Source organism: Coregonus clupeaformis, unplaced genomic scaffold, assembly GCF_020615455.1.
Source record: "Coregonus clupeaformis isolate EN_2021a unplaced genomic scaffold, ASM2061545v1 scaf0552, whole genome shotgun sequence".
Classification (NCBI taxonomy): domain Eukaryota; kingdom Metazoa; phylum Chordata; class Actinopteri; order Salmoniformes; family Salmonidae; genus Coregonus; species Coregonus clupeaformis.
Genome location: NW_025534007.1, coordinates 141814 through 163949, shown reverse-complemented (window position 1 = coordinate 163949; position 22136 = coordinate 141814). Strand labels below are relative to the sequence as shown.

The following is a 22136-nucleotide window of genomic DNA, read 5'->3' as shown; positions in this document are numbered from 1 at the left end:
AGTGGAGACAGTTATAGCAGCAAAGGGGGGACCAACTCCATATTAATGCCCATGATTTTGGAATGAGATGTTTGACGAGCAGGTGTCCACATACTTTTTTGTCATGTAGGTGTACCTATATCTATCTATCTAATCTAATCTAATCTAAATAGCTCTATTAGGAATTGCCAGGGGACCTCACGATACAATTTCACGATACTTAGGTGCTGATACGATATGTATTGTGATTGTATATGTATTGCAATTAGACACTGTAATTTTATTGCTGCAGCGGGACAACAAAAGGCCATGAGAGAAGAAGCGTTGATCAAATAAATACAAAGTGCTGAAAAATGGTCTCCCTATTTAAAAAGATGGAGAATAAGCTATGAAGGAAAAATACTGAAGTTTTGGTGCGGGGCTTTATACGATGTAGTTAGCTGTAAGATCAGTCAGGCATCTACAGCGTAGCGAGTCTGGAACATTCCCAGTATGTTGGATCTCCCTTTAAACCTGTTAAGCAACAACTGTTGGGTGTGAAACCGTGGGTGTGCGAGGTTCTCGAGTGGAGGCAACGACGATCTATTACATTGACAAGATAGCAGAGTGACCGCTCCAACAATGGAAATGCATGTCCTCAGTGAGTAAAGGCAAGTGAGATCAGGTGGGAACATTCTAGCCAATGAGAGGGCAGATACGTGTGTGTGTGAACAACACACACAAGTTGTTTTTCCTCAAAGTTGCCGGATTACCAGATTTAACTTGTTGTAAAAGGACAAAGTATGACCCGTAAGAGATATTTAACTTGTTGTAAAAGGACAAAGTATGACCCGTAAATTGCATCCACATCGGTACATCTGTTAACAGCCTAAACATTACGTTCGATCAAACAAGCCTCACGTAATTCGACACTCGTAGATCTCCATACCAAAAAAAAGGGCTTATTTCACGCTTTGCCGTTTCATCTCTGTTTTAGGGTAACTAACCAAAACACTTTCTGGTAACGACCTAAATCTAGTGATCAGTGACCTCTGCCTGAGCCCTGAAGTCAAATAGGTCTCTCGGTCTTACTGGAAAGCTTACAGGGTCCATGGTTTGTAGGCCCCTTCAGGCAGGGCTTCTGTGGGTTAAAGCCACACTCCTTCATTTGTGCATCTCCACCAAAAGTGGGCCACAAAGGCACCCAACAAATGTAAACAATGGAGAAAATGCATCACATCTCATTTTAACATACAAATAAAATTGTAATTTCTGTGACATCTAATCAGCAACATGACTTTAAAGGGTTATCTAACTTGCCGTGACTAATCACTGCAGATTCAAGAGACCATAACCCAGATGGGTGGTTCAGCCTTTTGCCCCGAAACAACTCAATTCGTCCCGGCATCCACAGGGATGCCGGTTCATGTCGACTCCAATGCTTCCCACAGTTGTGTCAAGTTGACTGGATGTCCTTTGGGTGGTGGACCATTTTTGATACACGCAGGGAAACTGTTGAGCAGTTCTTGACAAACCGGTGCACCTACTACCATACCCCGTTCAAAAGGCACTTAAATGTTTTGTCTTGCCCATTCACCCTCTGAATGGCACACATACACAATCCATGTCTCAATTGTCTCAAGGCTTAAAAATCCTTCTTTAACCTGTCTCCTCCCCTTCATCTACACTGACTGAAGTGGATTTAACAGTGACATCAATAAGGGATCATAGCTTTCACCTGGATTCACCTGGTCAGTCTATGTCAATTGTTTTTGTACACTCAGTGTATTTACTATCAATCTACAGATGGAGTGTGACTGTGGCCCTTGAAGGGTACAATCACACTGGTTGTTATAGTGACATAAGGATTTCAAACACATAACATGGCTGTAAGAAGAAAGCAGTTATTGCACTTTCAGACTTCAATATTCTTCATTTAGTTTGATAAGGATTTTCATGCAAGGTATAGCTAATATCAACATACACACACACACACACCTGGACATCACGATGGCTACGTATCCATGCAAAGCTACACATTTCATGGTCATGTATGGCTTATACATCATTATTATACACAACAGGAGTGCAATTTCAATAACATTTTACAGCAGTGCAATTACAACTAAAGGCTGTGCACAACAACATAATGCAATCATTTACAGCTGTTTTCTCGCCCAACTACATAGTTATTTTAAAGCTGTTAATAAAAATTGGTAGTGTCAGGAAGGAGGAGAAACGAATTATTGCTTAATCATCTACGGTTGGTTTATCACATCATGTTAAATAACAAATGACTGTAGCCTTAATTTCTAGGATAGTCCTTGCCAAGCTGTCACAGTATCCAGAGTGAAGATATTTCAGATGACTAACTAGGTTTCAGGTACCGTGTACCTGCTACACACACTTCTTCTGGTTAGTACTAAAACAGACTCAAAACGCAGCCATTTTGTATCCACGCTGAGTGAATCCTGCCCTTCCATAACCCATTCTAAGTCCAGGTGTCTTTCCTATACAAGCCATGCAAGCCATTTACAACGTAGTGCAAGAATTTATCAAGGTTAAGTAATAGGTGGTCCGGTTCTAAGGTGAGAGGAGACATGTAGCGGTGGCTTAGTGGTTAAGGGCGTTGTGCCAGTAACCGAAAGGTCGCTGGTTCTAATCCCCGAGCAGACTAGGTGAAAAATCTGTCGACGTGCCCTTGGGCAAGGCACTTAACCCTAATTGCTCAATGACAAAATAAAAAAAGTAGGAGTGGTATGCCAGTACTATAGGACCGCTGTTTGAATGAAAAGCGAGCAGCATAGTTCTCTACGGTCAGAACCCCAACTTAAAAGATCTGTGTGAGTACTTCTCCTGTTAAGATTCAGCCCATATTAGTGTTTCTGTGGAAGACGTGTTGCAGTATATATATATATATATATAGGTTTCCATCTGGGCCGGCTAAGATCAGCTGTGGAACCACTTGTCAATTATGCATAATACTAATACTGAAATTCTATGGTATATTGATTATTAATTTTCACAAATACGCTACCGTCCTATTGAAATATGTTATCCATTGCATGTCTTTGTGATAGCGCTATAATATTGTGATAGTGCTATGTACTTTATAAACTAGCACTAACTGCTAGCCTCGTACAAACCATACTGATCTCACAAGCTTACATTGGTTCTCGCTACCGTGTAGCTCGCGAGATCAGGATGGTTCGTACGAAGCTAATCTAATTTGCAAAGCTAGTAGTGTCATTTTACTGTAGCATTTCTGCTTCCCTTGTCAGATTACACTTGAAATCACTCCCCTACTCAATAAATCAGCATGTCCTCCTGAGGACTTTTCACACTACTGAGCCAAACCAAGCCATTCCAGTTTGGTTTGGGTTTGGTTGTCAGGACAGCGTAAAACGGCTACTGGTGATTTTGCTCTCTGTCTCTGTACAGTTGATTGGGGTCTCCTGTCTTCTAGCCCAGGGTCGTGTTCAGTAGGCATGAAACGGAAGAAAGCGTCCCTAAACGCGTGGTAATATCTGAACTTGTCCAATAGGAAGCGCTTGCAAAACGTGGTCCTTTCCACAACGTTTTGAAACGTTTTGCTACGGTGTGCCCTAATGAACATGACCCAGGTCTATGGCGACGTCTCCCCTCGTCCGTCTATCCCTGGTCTGTGTCTGTGAGGTAGAAGCCCAGCTTGGCCACAGTCATCTCCCTCCGTAGACGTGTCACTTCCCAGAACATCTGTTCCGCTGGGGGTCAGAGACAAAGACATTAGAGTTCCATTAGTTGAAAGGGTTTCAGAACACCAGACAAATCTGCTGTCTACATTGACAAAGGTAATGTATTGCCACTGTCACCATTACTGTTCAAATGGGTCGATTGTTGACCTCAGTGTCTATCTGTCAGAGGAAGGACGTCAGCCTTACCGTCATGTCTGACCAGGCCCTGCTGGATGTAGCGGATGTAGGTGAAGAAATTACAGGCAGCCGTGATCTGGAGGGGCGGAAATCAGGAAGGTTTTCACACCTTCAAAACAAAAGTTCTCTCACGTAGGCCTACACGATCAAAGTATTATGAACACAAAAAGGTAGCCATATTCATCAGTCTATAGATGTTGAGGATGAATCAATAAATGAACGTTATGCATCAATGTTCAGAGCGCGTAATGTTGTTTAAAATGATTAGAAAACAACAAACGTGGTTGCTAGGTACCCGTGCCCTGCTGGAGGGAGAGATGTAGTAGTAACTCTCTCGGTCTCCAAGTTTGATGCGATGCTTACAGGACCGGGACACGCCGCTCAACGCACACTTCCTGTCAGAGGCAGAGAAACAAACACTACTCACTCATTTATCTATGGAACTCTATGGGCTCTATGGAACTCTATGGGCTCTATGGAACTCTATGGGCTCTATGGAACTCTATGGGGCTCTATGGAACTCTATGGGCTCTATGGAGCTCTAGGGAACTCTATGGGCTCTAGGGAACTCTATGGGCTCTAGGGAACTCTATGGGCTCTATGGGCTCTAGGGAACTCTATGGGCTCTATGGAACTCTATGGGCTCTATGGGCTCTATGGAACTCTATGGGCTCTATGGAACTCTATGGGCTCTATGGAACTCTATGGGCTCTATGGAACTCTATGGGCCGGTTTCTGGACCTCATTCATCTATGGAACTCTATGGGCTCTATGGAACTCTATGGGCTCTATGGGCTCTAGGGAACTCTATGGGCTCTATGGAACTCTATGGGCTCTATGGAACTCTATGGAACTCTATGGAACTCTATGGAACTCTATGGGCTCTAGGGAACTCTATGGGCTCTATGGAACTCTATGGGCTCTATGGAACTCTATGGGCTCTATGGAACTCTATGGGCTCTATGGAACTCTATGGAACTCTATGGAACTCTATGGAACTCTATGGGCTCTATGGGCTCTATGGGCTCTATGGAACTCTATGGGCTCTATGGAACTCTATGGGCTCTATGGAACTCTATGGGCTCTATGGAACTCTATGGGCTCTATGGGCTCTATGGAACTCTATGGAACTCTATGGAACTCTATGGAACTCTATGGAACTCTATGGGCTCTAGGGAACTCTATGGGCTCTATGGAACTCTATGGGCTCTATGGAACTCTATGGGCTCTATGGAACTCTATGGAACTCTATGGAACTCTATGGGCTCTATGGAACTCTATGGGCTCTATGGAACTCTATGGAACTCTATGGGCTCTATGGAACTCTATGGAACTCTATGGAACTCTATGGAACTCTATGGAACTCTATGGGCCGGTTTCTGGACCTCATTCATCTATGGAACTCTATGGTGCCGGTTTCCAGACCAAATTAAGACTAATCCTTAGGAGGAAACCTAGCTTAATCTGGGTCCGGGAAATTGGCCCTACATGTAAAAGATATAAAAAAAATGTCATTGTTAGCTTTTTAACATTAGAAACAAAGAATGAACAAAAGCGTGGTCTGAACACTGGAACAAGACATGCCTACCTGGTTAGACAAAGTGTTAGAGGGGGCATTCTGACCAGAGGAAAGGGGAAGGGTTAACATACAGTAGGTAGCCACAGAGTACTATGCACAGCCACACCATAGAACAAGTTATTGTTGTGGAAAAAGGAAAGTAATCAAATGATTGGCTCCTGAAGTCACTCCTAAAGTCACTTACGTCAATACTGCTGCTCTCGGGCCACTGGGAAAAGAATTCAATCAAATTGTGATTAGGAAGCATGAGGTGAAGCAGTGTAGTCCATTGAGTCAACCCACTAGGACTCAGAAAACCCGAAAACAGATCTGAAGAGAAAAACAAAAACTACTGTATAGAAAGTCAGACCGAAAGAATCAGGCTCTAGACAGAAACGACACAATTTGAAGTCAACATCACTGGGCGTCGACACGGTGGGAACATGTGGGTCCGAGCAAGTGTGATGTCATTCACGTAAACGTTCCATTATTGTTTTTATGTACAGTGGGGGAAAAAAGTATTTAGTCAGCCACCAATTGTGCAAGTTCTCCCACTTAAAAAGATGAGAGAGGCCTGTAATTTTCATCATAGGTACACGTCAACTATGACAGACAAAATGAGAAGAAAAAATCCAGAAAATCACATTGTAGGATTTTTATGAATTTATTTGCAAATTATGGTGGAAAATAAGTATTTGGTCAATAACAAAAGTGTCTCAATACTTTGTTATATACCCTTTGTTGGCAATGATACAGGTCAAACGTTTTCTGTAAGTCTTCACAAGGTTTTCACACACTGTTGCTGGTATTTTGGCCCATTCCTCCATGCAGAGCTCCTCTAGAGCAGTGATGTTTTGGGGCTGTCGCTGGGCAACACGGACTTTCAACTCCCTCCAAAGATTTTCTATGGGGTTGAGATCTGGAGACTGGCTAGGCCACTCCAGGACCTTGAAATGCTTCTTACGAAGTCACTCCTTCGTTGCCCGGGCAGTGTGTTTGGGATCATTGTCATGCTGAAAGACCCAGCCACGTTTAATCTTCAATGCCCTTGCTGATGGAAGGAGGTTTTCACTCAAAATCTCACGATACATGGCCCCATTCATTCTTTCCTTTACACGGATCAGTCGTCCTGGTCCCTTTGCAGAAAAACAGCCCCAAAGCATGATGTTTCCACCCCCATGCTTCACAGTAGGTATGGTGTTCTTTGGATGCAACTCAGCATTCTTTGTCCTCCAAACACGACCGAGTTGAGTTTTTACCAAAAAAGTTCTATTTTGGTTTCATCTGACCATATGACATTCTCCCAATCATCTTCTGGATCATCCAAATGCACTCTAGCAAACTTCAGACGGGCCTGGACATGTACTGGCTTAAGCAGGGGTACACGTCTGGCACTGCAGGATTTGAGTCCCTGGCGGCGTAGTGTGTTACTGATGGTAGGCTTTGTTACTTTGGTCCCAGCTCTCTGCAGGTCATTCACTAGGTCCCCCCGTGTGGTTCTGGGGTGAGATCTTGCGTGGAGCCCCAGATCGAGGGAGATTATCAGTGGTCTTGTATGTCTTCCATTTCCTAATAATTGCTCCCACAGTTGATTTCTTCAAACCAAGCTGCTTACCTATTGCAGATTCAGTCTTCCCAGCCTGGTGCAGGTCTACAATTTTGTTTCTGGTGTCCTTTGACAGCTCTTTGGTCTTGGCCATAGTGGAGTTTGGAGTGTGACTGTTTGAGGTTGTGGACAGTTGTCTTTTATACTGATAACAAGTTCAAACAGGTGCCATTAATACAGGTAACGAGTGGAGGACAGAGGAGCCTCTTAAAGAAGAAGTTACAGGTCTGTGAGAGCCAGAAATCTTGCTTGTTTGTAGGTGACCAAATACTTATTTTCCACCATAATTTGCAAATAAATTCATAAAAAATCCTACAATGTGATTTTCTGGAGAAAAAAAATCTCAATTTGTCTGTCATAGTTGACGTGTACCTATGATGAAAATTACAGGCCTCTCTCATCTTTTTAAGTGGGAGAACTTGCACAATTGGTGGCTGACTAAATACTTTCTTCCCCACTGTATGTTTGTTTGTTTGTTTGTTGTAAAAGTAAACTAAAATATTCCATCAAAAGAAAGACCAAATCTGGTTCCCATAATTTGTCATGGAGTCATGGATAATGATATTCATCATAGAAGACAGGTGTAGTCACCAAGAGGAGAGAAACTGTTCGTTTTAATTTGGAAATAAGAGGTGAGAGGAAGAGCGAGTGATGGGTGTGGTGCAGTTGTGATTACGGTTGTCACGACAGTTATCATGGCAAGGAAACAAAACATGAAGCGGACTACATTTCCTGAGGAAAACAGTCTCAATGTTGTAAATAAACAACCTTATAATGCTATAAAAAAAAAAAACGTTGAGTGATAACTCACTTGGGCCCGCCACACTCTATGGCGTTGGCTTTGACCATGGGTAAAGCTGACATGGCCACTGGTTCGATGGTCAGCGAGTTGTTCTCCACGGCACTCTGTACCGACTGAGACAACTGTTGACAGAAGAGGAGTAATAATAACTAAACATTAGATTAAAAACAAGATATACACAAAGCCCAGATCCATCTAGAAAATATACATTGATTCTTGTGACCGACTTATTTCATATGCATTGTCAGTTGTGAATTGTGCCATTTGTCGTCTAATCTGAATGTTATAGGCGAAGTTCCCTCTCAGAAAAATAACATTATATTCTGGTATGAGCAGTTATGCTATTCTGTGCCTTCGGAAAGTATTCAGACCCCTTGACTTTTTCCACATTTTGTTACTTTACAGCCTTATTCTAAAATTGATTAAATATTAGTTTTTTTCTCAGCAATCTACACACAATACCCCATAATGACAAAGCGAAAACATTTTGCTAATTTATAAAAAAAAAAAACAGAAATACCTTATTTACCTAAGTATTCAGACCCTTTGCTATGAGACTCAAAATTGATCTCAGGTGCATGCTGTTTCGATTGATCATCCTTGAGATGTTTCCACAACTTGATTGGAGTCCACCTGTGGTAAATTCAATTGATTGGACTTGATTTGGAAAGGCACACACCTGTCTATATAAGGTCCCACAGTTGACAGTGCATGTCAGAGCAAAAACCAAGCCATAGTGCTCCGAGACAGGATTGTGTTGAGGCACAGATCTGGGGAAGGTTACCGGCCAAACAGAGCAATCAGGGGAGAAGGGCCTTGGTCAGGGAGGTGACCAAGAACCTGATGGTCACTCTGACAGAGCTCCAGAGTTCCTCTGTGGAGATGGGAGAACCTTCCAGAAGGACAACCATCTCTGCAGCATGCCACCAATCAGGCCTTTATGGTAGAGTGGCCAGACGGAAGCCAGTCCTCAGTAAAAGGCACATGACAGCCCGCTTGGAGTTTGCCAAAAGGCACCTAAAGACTCACAAGATTCTCTGGTCTGATGAAACCAAGATTGAACTCTTTGGCCTGAATGCCAAGCGTCACGTCTGGAGGAAACCTGGCACCATCCCTTCGGTGAAGCATGGTGGTGGCAGCATCATGCTGTGGGGATGTTTTTCGGCGGCAGGGACTGGGAGACTAGTCAGGATCGAGGCAAAGATGAACGGAGCAAAGTACAGAGAGATCCTTGATGAAAACCTGCTCCAGAGCGCTCAGGACCTCAGACTGGGGCGAAGTTTCACCTTCCAACAGGACAACGACCCTAAGCACACAGCCAAGACAACGCAGGAGTGGCTTCGGGACAAGTCTCTGAATGTCCTTGAGTGGCCCAGCCAGAGCCCGGACTTGAACCCGATCAAACATCTCTGGAGAGTCCTGAAAATAGCTGTGCAGCAACGCTCCCCATCCAACCTGACAGAGCTTGAGAGGATCAGCAGAGAAGAATGGGAGAAACTCCTCAAATACAGGTGTGCCAAGCTTGTAGCGTCATACCCAAGAAGACTCAAGGCTGTAATCGCTGCCAAAGGTGCTTCAACAAAGTACTGAGTAAAGGTTCTGAATACTCATGTAAATGTGATTTTTTCAATCTTTTTATTTTTTATAAATTAGCAAAAATGTCTAAAACATGTTTTTGCTTTGTCATTATGGGGCATTGTGTGTAGATTGATGAGGGGAAAAAAGAAACAAAAATTCATCAATTTTAGAATAAGGCTGTAACCTAAACAAAAAGTAGAAAAAGTCAAGGGGTCTGAATACTTTCCGAAGGCACAGAGAAACACAAAGGTACATGCCTCAGATCTGGTGAAGGAGAGACAGGGGCCGATGTCCTCTCTGTAGATACGGCCCAGGAAGGCTGACGTTCTGTCCAGACTCGGTCTGTCTCTCCAGGTCAGGAACTCTGCATACAGCACATTGTCCATCTGAGGACAGGAGATACTGTATAATTGTCATGAGAAATTATTTTATTAATAATTTTTCCTGTATTTGATTTACTGTGTATATGGATTAATATGTAATAAACATGATTGTATTTGCGGGAAGAAAGGCGCAGAAAGATGCATTCCCTTGGGGAAGGGAAACAGGAGTTAACCACGTACACTACCGTTCAATAGTTTGGGGGTCACTTAGAAATTTCCTTGTTTTCGAAAGAAAAGCAATTTTGTTGTCCATTAAAATAACATCAAATTGATCAGAAATACAGTGTAGACATTGTTAATGTTGTAAATGGCTATTGTAGCTGGAAACGGCAGATTTTTTATGGAATATCTACATCGGCGTACAGAGGCCCATTATCAGCAACCATCAGTCCTGTGTTCCAATGGCACGTTGTGTTTGCTAATCCAAGTTTAGCATTTTGAAAGGCTAATTGATCATTAGAAAACCCTTTTGCAATTATGTTAGCACAGCTGAAAACTGTTGTGCTGATTAAAGAAGCAATAAAACTGTCCTTCTTGAGACTAGTTGAGTATTTGGAGCATCAGCAATTGTGGGTTCGATTACAGAATCAAAATGGCCAGAAACAAATAACTTTCTTCTGAAACTCGTCAGTCTATTCTTCTTCTGAGAAATGAAGGCTATTCCATGCAAGAAATGCCAAGAAACTGAAGATCTCGTACAACGCTGTGTACTACTCCCTTCACAGAACAGCGCAAACTGTCTCTAACCAGAATAGAAAGAGGAGTGGGAGGCCTCGGTGCACAACTGAGCAAGAGGACAAATACATTAGAGTGTCTAGTTTGAGAAACAGGCGCCTCACAGGTCCTCAACTGGCAGCTTCATTAAATAGTACCCGCAAAACACCAGTCTCAATGTCAACAGTGAACAGGCGACTCCGGGAACCATAACTTAGACACTGATCATACAGTAAAGTAGGGATGAAATAGCGACTATAGAAACGCCTGCATATCCAAAGCTTCCCAACCTGTCAATGGCTAAGCTTAATCACATATAGGCCTTGTAATGAAGCCATTTTTATATAAATCTGTTGTCACAAAGGGATTTACAGTAACCCCATCCTTAGCCTCTTCCAGGCTTTCACCTCACCTTCGGTATGAAAGCCTGTGGGAAAAGAGGCTAACAGAAGGTGGAGTAGCCAAGCCCTCCAGTTGGAATAGGTACGTTCAAACAGAGGAGATTCAAAACCGAAAGCCAATCATTTTCACTGGTTCCCACATGGGGTAACAAATTATATTAAAAAAACATGTATATATTTTTTCATTCTGAAATATCAATTAAAATTATATATAGTATGCAAGCAATGCTAGCGCCATAAATTAACTCTGGATAATTTGAGCTTCTGAAAAGGGGTGGTATTATTATTTACTCACAGCCAATCAGACGATGGCAATCAGCGCTCCACTCAAACCTACTTTTCCAATATGAACTCTGGCGAAGCCGAGGCTACCCCATCCTAGACCTCACAGAGCAAGCAGAAACACAGTGGCAAGGACAACCTCCCTAGAAGGAAGAAACCTAGAGAGGAACCAGAGGGGTGTGGTTACCTGTCGGCTGAGAGAGCTTGGCCCCTCCCCCTGCTCTGCCCAGTAGGGTTCATAGGTCACAGAGATCGAGTGGCCCGGAACCAGACACAAAATCAGAGAGAGGAGCGCAGGAACAGCAGGCTGAGAGAGAGGAGGATGGAGGGAAGGAGAGAGAGAGAGAGAGAGAGAGAGAGAGAGAGAGAGAGAGAGAGAGAGAGAGAGAGAGAGAGAGAGAGAGAGAGAGAGAGAGAGAGAGAGAGAGAGAGAGAGAGAGAGAGAGAGAGAGAGAGAGAGAAAGGAGATGAGCAAGTGAAAGAAAACAGGAAGTAAAGGAGAGGCAAAAAATAACCACATGATGATAGGGAGAGGAGGAGGAGGAGGAGGAGGATGATGTGGAGATAGGGAGAGGAGGAAAGAAACACATTCACAGGGTTATAGTGGGAAGCCGTAGAAGAGTTAGTGCAGAAACAAGGTTTGAATTGCTGTTAGTGGTCACAGTGGGTCGATTGATTGGGAGAGTGCAACCAAAAGCAGACCCAAGATTAGATAGATTATGGCGCACACATTCTCAAAGTCCATAAGTGTGTACAACACAACAGTATGGCCGTGTCCGAAATCTGCCTTGCCTACTAATTACTAAAACTACATACTGTGTACTAATAATACTACATAGACTACATGACCAAAAGTATGTGGACACCTGCTCGTTGAACATCTCATTCCAAAATCATGGGCATTAATATGGAGTTGGTCCCCCCTTTGCTGCTATAACAGCCTCCACTCTTCTGGGAAGGCGTTCCACTAGATGTTGGAACATTGCTGCGGGGACTTGCTTCCATTCAGCCACAAGAGCATTAGTGAGGTCGGGCACTGATGTTGGGCGATTAGGCCTGGCTCGCAGTCGGCGTTTCAATTCATCCCAAAGGTGTTCGATGGGGTTGAGGTCAGGGCTCTGTGCAGGCCAGTCAAGTTCTTCCACACCGATCTCGACAAACCATTTCTATAAGGAGCTCGCTTTGTGCACAGGGGCATTGTCATGCTGAAACAGGAAAGGGCCTTCCCCAAACTGTTGCCACAAAGTTGGAAGCACAGAATCGTCTAGAATGTCATTGTATGCTGTAGCATTAAGATTTCCCTTCACTGGAACTAAGGGGCCTAGCCCGAACCATGAAAAACAGCCCCAGACCATTATTCCTCCTCCACCAAACTTTACAGTTGGCACTATGCATTGGGGCAGGTAGTGTTCTCCTGGCATCCGCCAAACCCAGATTCGTCCGTCGGACTGCCAGATGGTGAAGCGTGATTCATCACTCCAGAGAACGCGTTTCCACTGCTACAGAGTCTAATGGCGGCGAGCTTTACACCACTCCAGCCGACGCTTGGCATTGCGCATGGTGATCTTAGGCTTGTGTGTGGCTGCTCGCCCATGGAAAACCCATTTCATGAAGCTCCCGACAAACAGTTCTTGTGCTGATGTTGCTTCCAGAGACAGTTTGGACAGCAACCATTTACGTCATTTAGCAGACGCTCTTATCCAGAGCGACTTACAAATTGGTGCATTCAACTTATGATAGCCAGTGGGACAAACAACTTTTATTTTATTTTATCTTTTTTATTTATTTTTTTAAATGGGGGGTGGGGGAAGAAGGATTACTTTATACTATTCCAGGTATTCCTTAAAGAGGTAGGGTTTCAAGTGTCTCCGGAAGGTGGTGAGTGACTCCGCTGTCCTGGCGTCGTGAAGGAGCTTGTTCCACCATTGGGGTGCCAGAGCAGCGAATAGCTTTGACTGGGCTGAGTGGGAACTGTGCTTCCGTAGAGGAAGGGGAGCCAGCAGGCCAGAGGTGGATGAACGTAGTGCCCTCGTTTGGGTGTAGGGTCTGATCAGAGCCTGAAGGTAAGGAGGTGCCGTTCCCCTCACAGCTCCGTAGGCAAGCACCATGGTCTTGTAGTAGATGCGAGCCTCAACCGAGGACAGATGATTTTTACGTGCTTCAGCACTCGGCGGTTCCGTTCTGTGAGCTTGTGTGGCCGACCACTTCGCGGCTGAGCCGTTGTTGCTTCTAGGCGTTTCCACTTCACAATAACAGCACTTACAGTTGACCGGGGCAGCTCTAGCAGGGCAGAAATTTGACGAACTGACTTGTTGGAAAGGTGGCATCCTATGATGGTGCCACGTTGAAAGTCACTGAGCTCTTCAGTAAGGCCGTTCTACTGCCAATGTTTGTCTATGGAGATTGCATGGCTGTGTGCTCGATTTTATACACCCGTCAACAACGGCGTGGCTGAAATAGCCGAATCCACTCATTTGAAGGGGTGTCCACATACTTTTGTATATATAGTGTCCTATTTAGAAAGTACTGTTTAGTAAAAACGAATGCAGTAAGCAGCAAATATCAACATACTACTCAGAAGGCGTCATCTAATGCACAATCGCACATTGTTCCCCGCCATTCGTTCATTTTTGTAGAGCGCATCTCCTGTTCTGATTATCAGCTGCTGTCGAACACAAGTGGGTGTGAAAAGGCAATTATTTTCCTCAATAGAAAATTACTGGGATGAATTTAGTGCAGAAAATTCTACTAGACGAAGAGCTGAAAAGAGTACGGGCCTGTCTAGACTTGACAGTTAATGCAGCTTTTGTATTCTGATCACGGAGTTCTGATCATGGAGTTCCGAACACATCATGCGTCTACACTTATATTTAAACGTGTCCACATTGTGTCCAGATTCCCTTTTCCCACGCTATATTCAAATGCCAGTATGCATTCTGCATTGGTCCAGCGTCGTCCAAGGTAGGGGAGGGTTTGGCCGGCAGGGATGTGAGTTCGTTTCCCATGGGGGGCCAGTATGAAAAAAAAAATATATATATATATATTGTGATGTCACGAGAGGCTGTGTCCTGGAGGGACGTTACATCCCCTGAGATGGCTGCAAACCCAGACAGCTATGGCTCCATCTGCTGGTAGGGTCGGGAACTCCACCCCTCTATGGCCAATCTTCCCACGCAGCTGAAACAAATGAGGAGCTGATGAGCTGAAGTTTTGGGAAGGGAAGAGACACACTGAGGGAGTGTGTGGGGGTGAAGAGACACAGTCTCCAACCTGGGCTCTCTGGAGGACAAGAGTGCTGCACGTCCACTTCCATGAGGAATATAAGGATTTGGAGATACTTACCTTTGGGAAATACTCACCTTTGGATATATGCACCTGTGGAAATACGTGAGAGACATTTGGAAGGACTTTTTGCTGGGTTGGCCACTAGCTGCAACGTGGACTACAGTAAGGCTGGGGAAAAGTTATCTGAGCGAGTGAGAATTATGATTTTGGATGTGGAAGAGACATCCCTGAACTGTTAACCCTTAAAGAGCCACAAGAGAACAGAATTTTGTTATATTTTCGTTAATTTCCCAAGACCTATAATAAAATCCTTGTTTTGTTTGAACCTTGTCTCCTTGCACTACTTGAGCAATCCCGCTGAAAGCTGTGTAGCCTCTCGTGACGTCACAATATAAAAAACATGTATGCATTCACTAACTGTAAGTCGCTCTGGATAAGAGCGTCTGCTAAATGACTAAAATGTAAATGTAGAATAGGCAAAATATGACAACAGAACAACTTGATGGCAGTAGCTAACTACTTTAGCTAACTAGCCAGCTAACCTCTGTAGTTAGCCAGCAAGCAAAGCTAAAGGGATTGCAAACACGTTACCATAACTCTAGCCAAACCCAAAATGGTTTTTCCTAAATATTAGCTAGCTGGTTAGCATTTATGAGGCCAGCAAACATGTTACTTACAGGCTTGGAACGTATTTCCTCTAACGCTATAACGAAAAAAGTGCCTCTCGCTCCCAAAACACACGGTTTCTGGAGACTTGTGGGCGGAGTGCTAATGACGTTGCCCACTGTATGCGCTTTCAGTAGCCTGATCGCGTCCAGACTGCGGAGAAATCAGCACACAATGCGACCAGAACGGAACACAATCGGATCACAATGCGACACTTGTGTGTCTAGACCCGTCTTTTCAATGTGATCTTTGTGTTCTGATAGCAGAAGTCGCATGTAAGTGTCAAGTGTAGACACAGCCTATGACATCCTGGCATTTTAAAGCATACTACATGAACTACATTTCATATCCTATAAAACGTTCTATTTTCGCATACCTAAAAAGCCAACTACTTAGAACGCAAGTATGGGTATTCAGACACGGCTGGTGTGTTGTCTGAAGGCAGCTGGGCCTACCTCTTTGTCCTCTGTGACTGGCTGCAGGGAGACAGAGGGCGGGTCTAAGTGCCCACCAGAGGCCAATGGCAGGGCCCAGCTGGCGCTTTTGTTGCGTGTGTGTCCCCCTCCATGGCGGGGGCTGGCCCCCCTGGACCTAGTGCCCGGGGAGAGGAGCTGAGGGTGGGCCTGACGGTTGGGGGAAGAGGGGGTGGAGGTCAGGACCATGGTCTTCAGGGCTGACACCTCTGCCTGCAGGACATCAATCTGGGGAGAGACAAGAACATGGGGGGGGGGTGGTTATAGACAGTAGTTATACATCGTACCCAAACCGACACACAACAGCATGGGAGCAGCACAGGGTCAGCCGTAGAGCAGTGTCCCTGGAGCAGGATAGGGGTAAAGTGCCTTGCTCAAGGGCACAAAGGCAGTAGGTGGCAAATGCGATACTGCTGGCTCACTCATGCCAAATGTTCCCCGTCGGCCCTGGGATTAGAACCGGCAACCCCCCAGAACCAGGCACAACTCTAACAGATTCTTATAGGTTTTCCTGCATTTAGCAGGTACAGGTAACCTGTGTGGCTCTTTCGGTAAGAGTTCGACAAGGTTGTGGGTTCAATTCCCGGATGGGATCGCAGACTGACCTTGCCCTGAGCCTCCTTCAGCTGCTTCTCTGCTGCAGCTTGTTTCACGTTGGCCTCATGCACCATCCTGTGAGCTTCCTGTGGGAACAGGAAGACAACAGTGTTACAACAACCATGCAGGGGCCACACTTCTCAATGTCAAGATGTACTGGTACCATCACGGAGCACTCCCACCCAGGACAGATCAGCGTGTTGCAGGCTGTGGGTCTCATTCCTGCCTCCCTCAAGCTAGCCTTGATTCCCCGCTCCAGGGAGTATGGTCACACCAGACTAACCTCAAACAGACTGGCAGTGAGCTCCTCCGCTCCTGCTCCAGGGAGTATGGTCACACCAGACTAACCTCAAACAGACTGGCAGTGAGCTCCTCCGCTCCTGCTCCAGGGAGTATGGTCACACCAGACTAACCTCAAACAGACTGGCAGTGAGCTCCTCCGCTCCTGCTCCAGGGAGTATGGTCACACCAGACTAACCTCAAACAGACTGGCAGTGAGCTCCTCCGCTCCTGCTCCAGGGAGTATGGTCACACCAGACTAACCTCAAACAGACTGGCAGTGAGCTCCTCCGCTCCTGCTCCAGGGAGTATGGTCACACCAGACTAACCTCAAACAGACTGGCAGTGAGCTCCTCCAGCTCCCGCTCCAGCTGATCTCTGACCTGCGACAGACGCTCACACTCCTTATCCTTCAGCTTCAGCTCCTGGGAGGGGATGGGAGAGGGGAGAGGTGGAGGAGAGGAGGTGGAGGAGAGGAGGGGAGAGGTGGAGGAGAGGAGAGAGGTGGAGGAGAGGAGAGAGGTGGAGGAGAGGAGAGAGGTGGAGGAGAGGGGAGAGGTGGAGGAGAGGGGAGAGGAGGACAGGGAAGAGATGAAGAGAAGGGAGAGGTGGAGGAGAGGGGAGAGGTGGAGGAGAGGAGGGGAGAGGTGGAGGAGAGGGAGATGGAAGAGGGGGGGAGAGGTGGAGAGGGGAGAGAGAGGTGGAGGAGAGGGGAGGAGGAGAGAGGGGAGAGGTGGAGGAGAGGAGGGGAGAGGTGGAGGAGAGGAGAGGTGGAGGAGAGGAGGGAGAGGTGGAGGAGAGGAGGAGAGGTGGAGGGAGAGGGAGAGGTGGAGGAGAGGTGGAGGAGAGGGAGAGGTGGAGGAGAGGAGGAGAGGTGGAGGAGAGGGGGAGGAGAGGGGGAGAGGTGGAGGAGGGGAGAGGTGGAGGAGAGGAGGAGAGGTGGAGGAGAGGGGAGAGGTGGAGGAGAGGAGGGGAGAGGTGGAGGAGAGGAGAGGAGGGGAGAGGTGGAGGAGGAGAGGAGGGGAGAGGTGGAGGAGGAGAGAGGTGGAGGAGGGGGAGAGGTGGAGGAGAGGGGAGAGGTGGAGGAGAGGAGAGGTGGAGGAGAGGGAGAGGTGGAGGTGGAGGAGAGGTGGAGGAGGGGGAGGCAGGAACATGGAGAGGAGGGAGAGGTGGAGGAGAGGAGAGAGGTGGAGGAGAGGAGAGAGGTGGAGGAGAGGAGAGAGGTGGAGGAGAGGGGAGAGGTGGAGGAGAGGAGGGGAGAGGTGGAGGAGAGGAGGGGAGAGGTGGAGGAGAGGTGGAGGAGAAGAGAGGGGAGGACAGGGAAGAGATGGAGAAGAGAGGGGAGAGGTGGAGGGGAGGGGAGAGGTGGAGGGGAGGGGAGAGGTGGAGGGGAGGGGAGAGGTGGAGGGGAGGGGAGAGGTGGAGGGGAGGAGAGGTGGAGGGGAGGAGAGAGGTGGAGGGGAGGAGAGAGGTGGAGGGGAGGGAAGAGATGGAGGAGATGGGAGATGGGAGAGAGGTGGAGGAGAACTGTGTCAGTATGCAGCAGCATACTGTAGGACTAAACCTATTGGGATGACACCCTTTTCCAGGTCACGCATTGTTATTGATTCAAGCAACTGCCATTCAGTAGAGATGGGCGTCAGAGAGATCAGTGTGTGTGTGAGAGAGTCTGTAATAAGGGTCCCCCACCTTCTGTGCAGCGTCCAGTTGTTCCCGTAGGATCTCTGATCCCTTTTCTCTGATCTCCAGGGAAGAGCTCCGGAGGCGGGACACGTTGTCCTCATGCTCCCCGCCCCGGGCACCCTCCAGCTGGGTAGCACCCTCCAGCCTGCTGCCCTCCCTGCCCCTGATCTGGCTCCGGACCTGGGTAACAGCTCCCTCCTGGGGCCTGGTGGACCTGGGGTCAGCCGGCCCTCCACCCTCAACCCTGGGGCTTGGAACTGGCTCCAGGTCTACCAACCTTTAGAAAACATAAAAATACATGATATTTAATAGGGCTATCAGGAAGGAATTGGTTGTTTTAGACTCACTAAATGTGTTTATAGTTAGGCCTACTATAGTTTGAAACCTAGTCCATACAGTAGGCTAGACAGTCTGCATGAAAATGAATGATGCAATATTGTTTCCCCCTTTTTATAGCGAATTGAAGGAAAGTTGGCCGGTGCACAGTGCACAAATCGACTCTAGGGGGTTAACTTTCTCTCTGCCTTCAAGAGGGGTACAACTGATGTGTTTTGCCTGCGAGGTGCCCCCCAACCAAATATTGATTAGGGCCCACAAAAGGCTAGTCCTTGAATCAGTTACCCAACCAAGGCAGGGCCCCCCCAGTTACCCACGTGGGCCCCCCTACCGCCTCACCTCCCCCCATCTGACGATTAGCAGAGCAGCAGCAGGGCGGTCTATCCTTATTGAGAGCGGCCTCCTGTGGTTGCAGTAAAAAAATAAAATAAAAAAATAATCTCTGCCTCAGGGCTTCAGCCCCTGCATTTATCAGGCCCTGTCGAAAACAATAACATTACAATAGTCACATCTGTCATTAAGACTAGTCACAACATGTGAGGCCGAACTAGCCTACACAACTTTTTCATAACTTTTGCTAATGCCATAATGTCAGTCTGACAGCACAACATTTCACCGGATTTCCCTTCCCAGCTCCCCGCACTTACAGTCTCACCACCCGGCTGGATGATTCACCACGTACCGCCGCCGTGACCGCGATGGCATCTAACTCAATGTTCCCAAGAATTCCATTAATTGTTAGTGTCCAATGTTGACTTGCTGTCGATATCATTCAGAAAGACCATTGCAATAGTTTCAAAACAATGTTAGCCTACTATTAAAGAATGTTGAGGACAACGCTATGGACTACAATGAATGTTTCATCGAGTCATCAAACGAGATAAAGTTAGGCGAATGTTATTTCGTTACTGATGAATTGTCTCGTTGTGAACGCTGTTTGCGATGCGCTGTATTATATTTTCCATTCCGATAGAGAAAAGGAGGAATTGTGTCGTCGTCATCATCCATCTGCCATAGGTCACATGATGACACATCCTCACGTCCCAACCCCCAAAAATCCTAGTTAAGGAAACATGATCAAATAGTTGCCTACTTCACACTGCAGCCACGCGATGTGCAATTCAACTCAACAGACGCATCCAGTATCTAGTGTCAATAGAACAGAGTTGATATAGAACACCACGTAGGCATATCTATAGTGCAGAGCGTTGTTGAGCAGTCATATAATAGTATTATAGATTAGAATATACAGTTGATATAGAATAGAGTGGATACAAATCATAATCTATATTCTCTCTACTTTCCACTGATGATGATACTGCAAATGGACTGTGCAGGTTATTGGTGGGAGATATATACTTCTATTGGCCTAGATATTTCTGGTTCGATTGTTGCTGTTTTTACTAAAAGGGGCACAGTGCATCAGTGGAAAGAGCCTGCATTAGTGGACTGACTAACATGCTATGGAAAGGACTAAAACACATTACCAGACAGAATATTTGTGTTCACAGTATATCTGGCGTATGACATTAACGTGGTACAAATGAAGATTTGTTATGGACAACACCCAAAAAGCAACAGGCTTGGAGCCAACCTACAGCTGTCAGTATCCAATCAAACCCATAACAGGTCTCTTACCTTCCAACCTTACACCTCTCCTCGTTGGTCTCCTCTCGGTGGGAGGGATATTTGGCTCTCCCTCTCCGCTGTGCATGCTCCAGAACACCGGGTTTACCGTAGAACGTGGCGTTGGAGTACACCTGGACACCAGATCTGGCTGATCCTAGTACTTCATACCCCGGGTTGGAGGCAGAGACAGGCGGGGGAGAGGAGGACAGCTGCACACTGTGGAGACCCTCAAAAGCATCCATTTTTCCCAGGCAGAGAAACACTAATCCAACCGCAGTTTACCGGTAACGTCAGTTTACTGTGAAGGTTCTGGCTTTTGTGAGATCAAATAATAAGGGATGAGTTCTTCCACCTTCAGTCTTGTTTTCCTTTCGCCGTGTGTATGGTGCTGTAGGAGGACCCCCTCACTTCAGTAGGCATTTACCTGGGGAAAATACATCTACTTTACTAGAATAGAATATGATAGAGCAGAATAGATTAATAATAATAATATATAATAATATGCCATTTAGCAGACGCTTTTATCCAAAGCGACTTACAGTCATGCGTGCATACATTTCTTGTGTATGGGTGGTCCCGGGGATCGAACCCACTACCTTGGCGTTACAAGCGCCGTGCTCTACCAGCTGAGCTACAGAGGACCACGAAGGACCCAGATTAGAAAATACTTCGGTGGAATTCAACCTGCCATATTATAATGAGGCCCAGGCCTACTTTTAATAAACCGAACCGTCCACTCCACTCCCCTCCCGCTGGGGACCTCCCCATAATCTTCAGCAGGTGCCCCTCTCTTGGCCAGCACTAGCCGACTGAACTCATCTCCACGATTTGAGCGGCTACTAGTGTGGGCGGACTGGAGCTCCGTTGTCACATAAAAAAAAGTTTTTTTTTTAACTACCGATTTCGAAACCCAAAGAACAGCACGCAATTAACACAGAACAATGTCGTGTGTGTAAATCATTTAATGACGTCAGAGCTCCAGTCCGCCCATGGAGTTGAGTCGGTCAGGCCAGCACCCAGAAAAATGAAACGGTTGTTCTTTTCTCTCATACAAATACAAATTAACGCGTTCGACAATCATACCCTACTTCCTTTTTTTTTTGTTATGAATGCCTATCGGTTTAGATTATTCATTTAGACAAGTTTACAAATTGATTGGCTGTACAGACGCTTTTGCAAAAGCTAAACGTTGTTGGCTATGGAATGCGTAAGGTGCAGCAACTCACCATGTGTGGTTCAAACTTGATAGCTGGTAGATTTATTTTTGGTGAAATACTGAACACAATCTCAAAATCTTCTTAATCTTAGTGAACCATATGTCATTCGACCGAAAGTTGCGGAGGGCAGGAGAAAAAAAACAGCACAGTCCGAAGTTCAGCCTCTGGTTGTTGTTCCCTTGATCCACGGCGAACGGCGTTAATTACTAACACCTTCGCTCCTGGTGACCTGCAATGCGCATTGCTACCACTAGGCGTCTGCCGAGAGGTTTGACTCATAGATAATGACAAAGTCCTCTAGTGGTCAAAAAGTCCTTTTAGCGTGTGGGCAGCGCCATTGATGGCTTCCACCATGCCTCCGCCATTTTAAAGTAGTGAAAGTAGTCAGCTGGGTGGGGATTCCCATTGGGTTGTAGCCCCAATGGACCTGCCCATGCTGTCACAGACGCTATAATGGCACAGATATAAGTCCTCTATCTATCTCTATGGTTTGACCACTCTGAGTATTTCTGTGGTTAAGATGTATCCTTTTGAAGAATTCCAGTGGAGGCTGCCGAGGGGAAAACGGCTCATAATAATGGCTGGAACGGCGCGAATGGAATGACATGAAACCATGTGTTTGATGCATTTGATACCGTTCAACTTATTCCGTTCCAGCCATTACCACGAGCCCGTCCTCCCCAATTAAGATGCCACCAACCTCCCGTGGTATGTGATATTATTTTGGTAATAAATTGAGCTATGGTTTTTTTTTCTTCGGTTGGCTGTGACATGGTGT

At 46.1% G+C, this 22136-nt stretch overlaps 1 protein-coding gene across 9 annotated transcripts; it reads right to left on the bottom strand.

The window, feature by feature from the left end:
* Positions 1-1871: 1871 nt before the first annotated feature.
* LOC121531585 (guanine nucleotide exchange factor for Rab-3A) lies at positions 1872-21716 on the bottom strand. 9 transcript variants are annotated; one of them, XM_041836866.2, is made up of 13 exons: positions 21368-21713; positions 20151-20565; positions 18183-18453; positions 16823-16918; positions 16223-16300; positions 15600-15845; positions 11381-11500; positions 9671-9799; positions 7845-7957; positions 5633-5656; positions 4150-4264; positions 3879-3945; positions 1872-3701 (listed from the first exon to the last, which is right to left on the bottom strand). In XM_041836866.2, exons 2-13 carry the CDS (start codon positions 20381-20383, stop codon positions 3610-3612), a joined length of 1584 nt encoding a protein of 527 aa, XP_041692800.2. In that variant the 5' UTR covers positions 20384-20565; positions 21368-21713; the 3' UTR covers positions 1872-3609. The 9 variants fall into 9 exon arrangements, with proteins under 9 accessions (XP_041692800.2, XP_041692801.2, XP_041692802.2 ...); XM_041836867.2 differs by having other exon boundaries at positions 4165-4264; positions 21368-21709; XM_041836868.2 differs by lacking the exon at positions 5633-5656 and having other exon boundaries at positions 21368-21711.
* Between the last annotated feature and the right edge of the window lie 420 nt (positions 21717-22136).

Coding starts and splice junctions, on each gene's coding strand:
- LOC121531585 (XM_041836866.2), bottom strand. CDS start 20,383: ATGGATGCTTTTGAGGGTCTCCACAGTGTGCAGCTGTCCTCCTCTCCC. Junction 11,501..15,599: donor CAGTCACAGAGGACAAAGAG/GTAGGCCCAGCT, acceptor CCTCTCTCTCAG/CCTGCTGTTCCTGCGCTCCT. Junction 3,946..4,149: donor CACGGGTACCTAGCAACCAC/GTTTGTTGTTTT, acceptor CCGCCCCTCCAG/ATCACGGCTGCCTGTAATTT.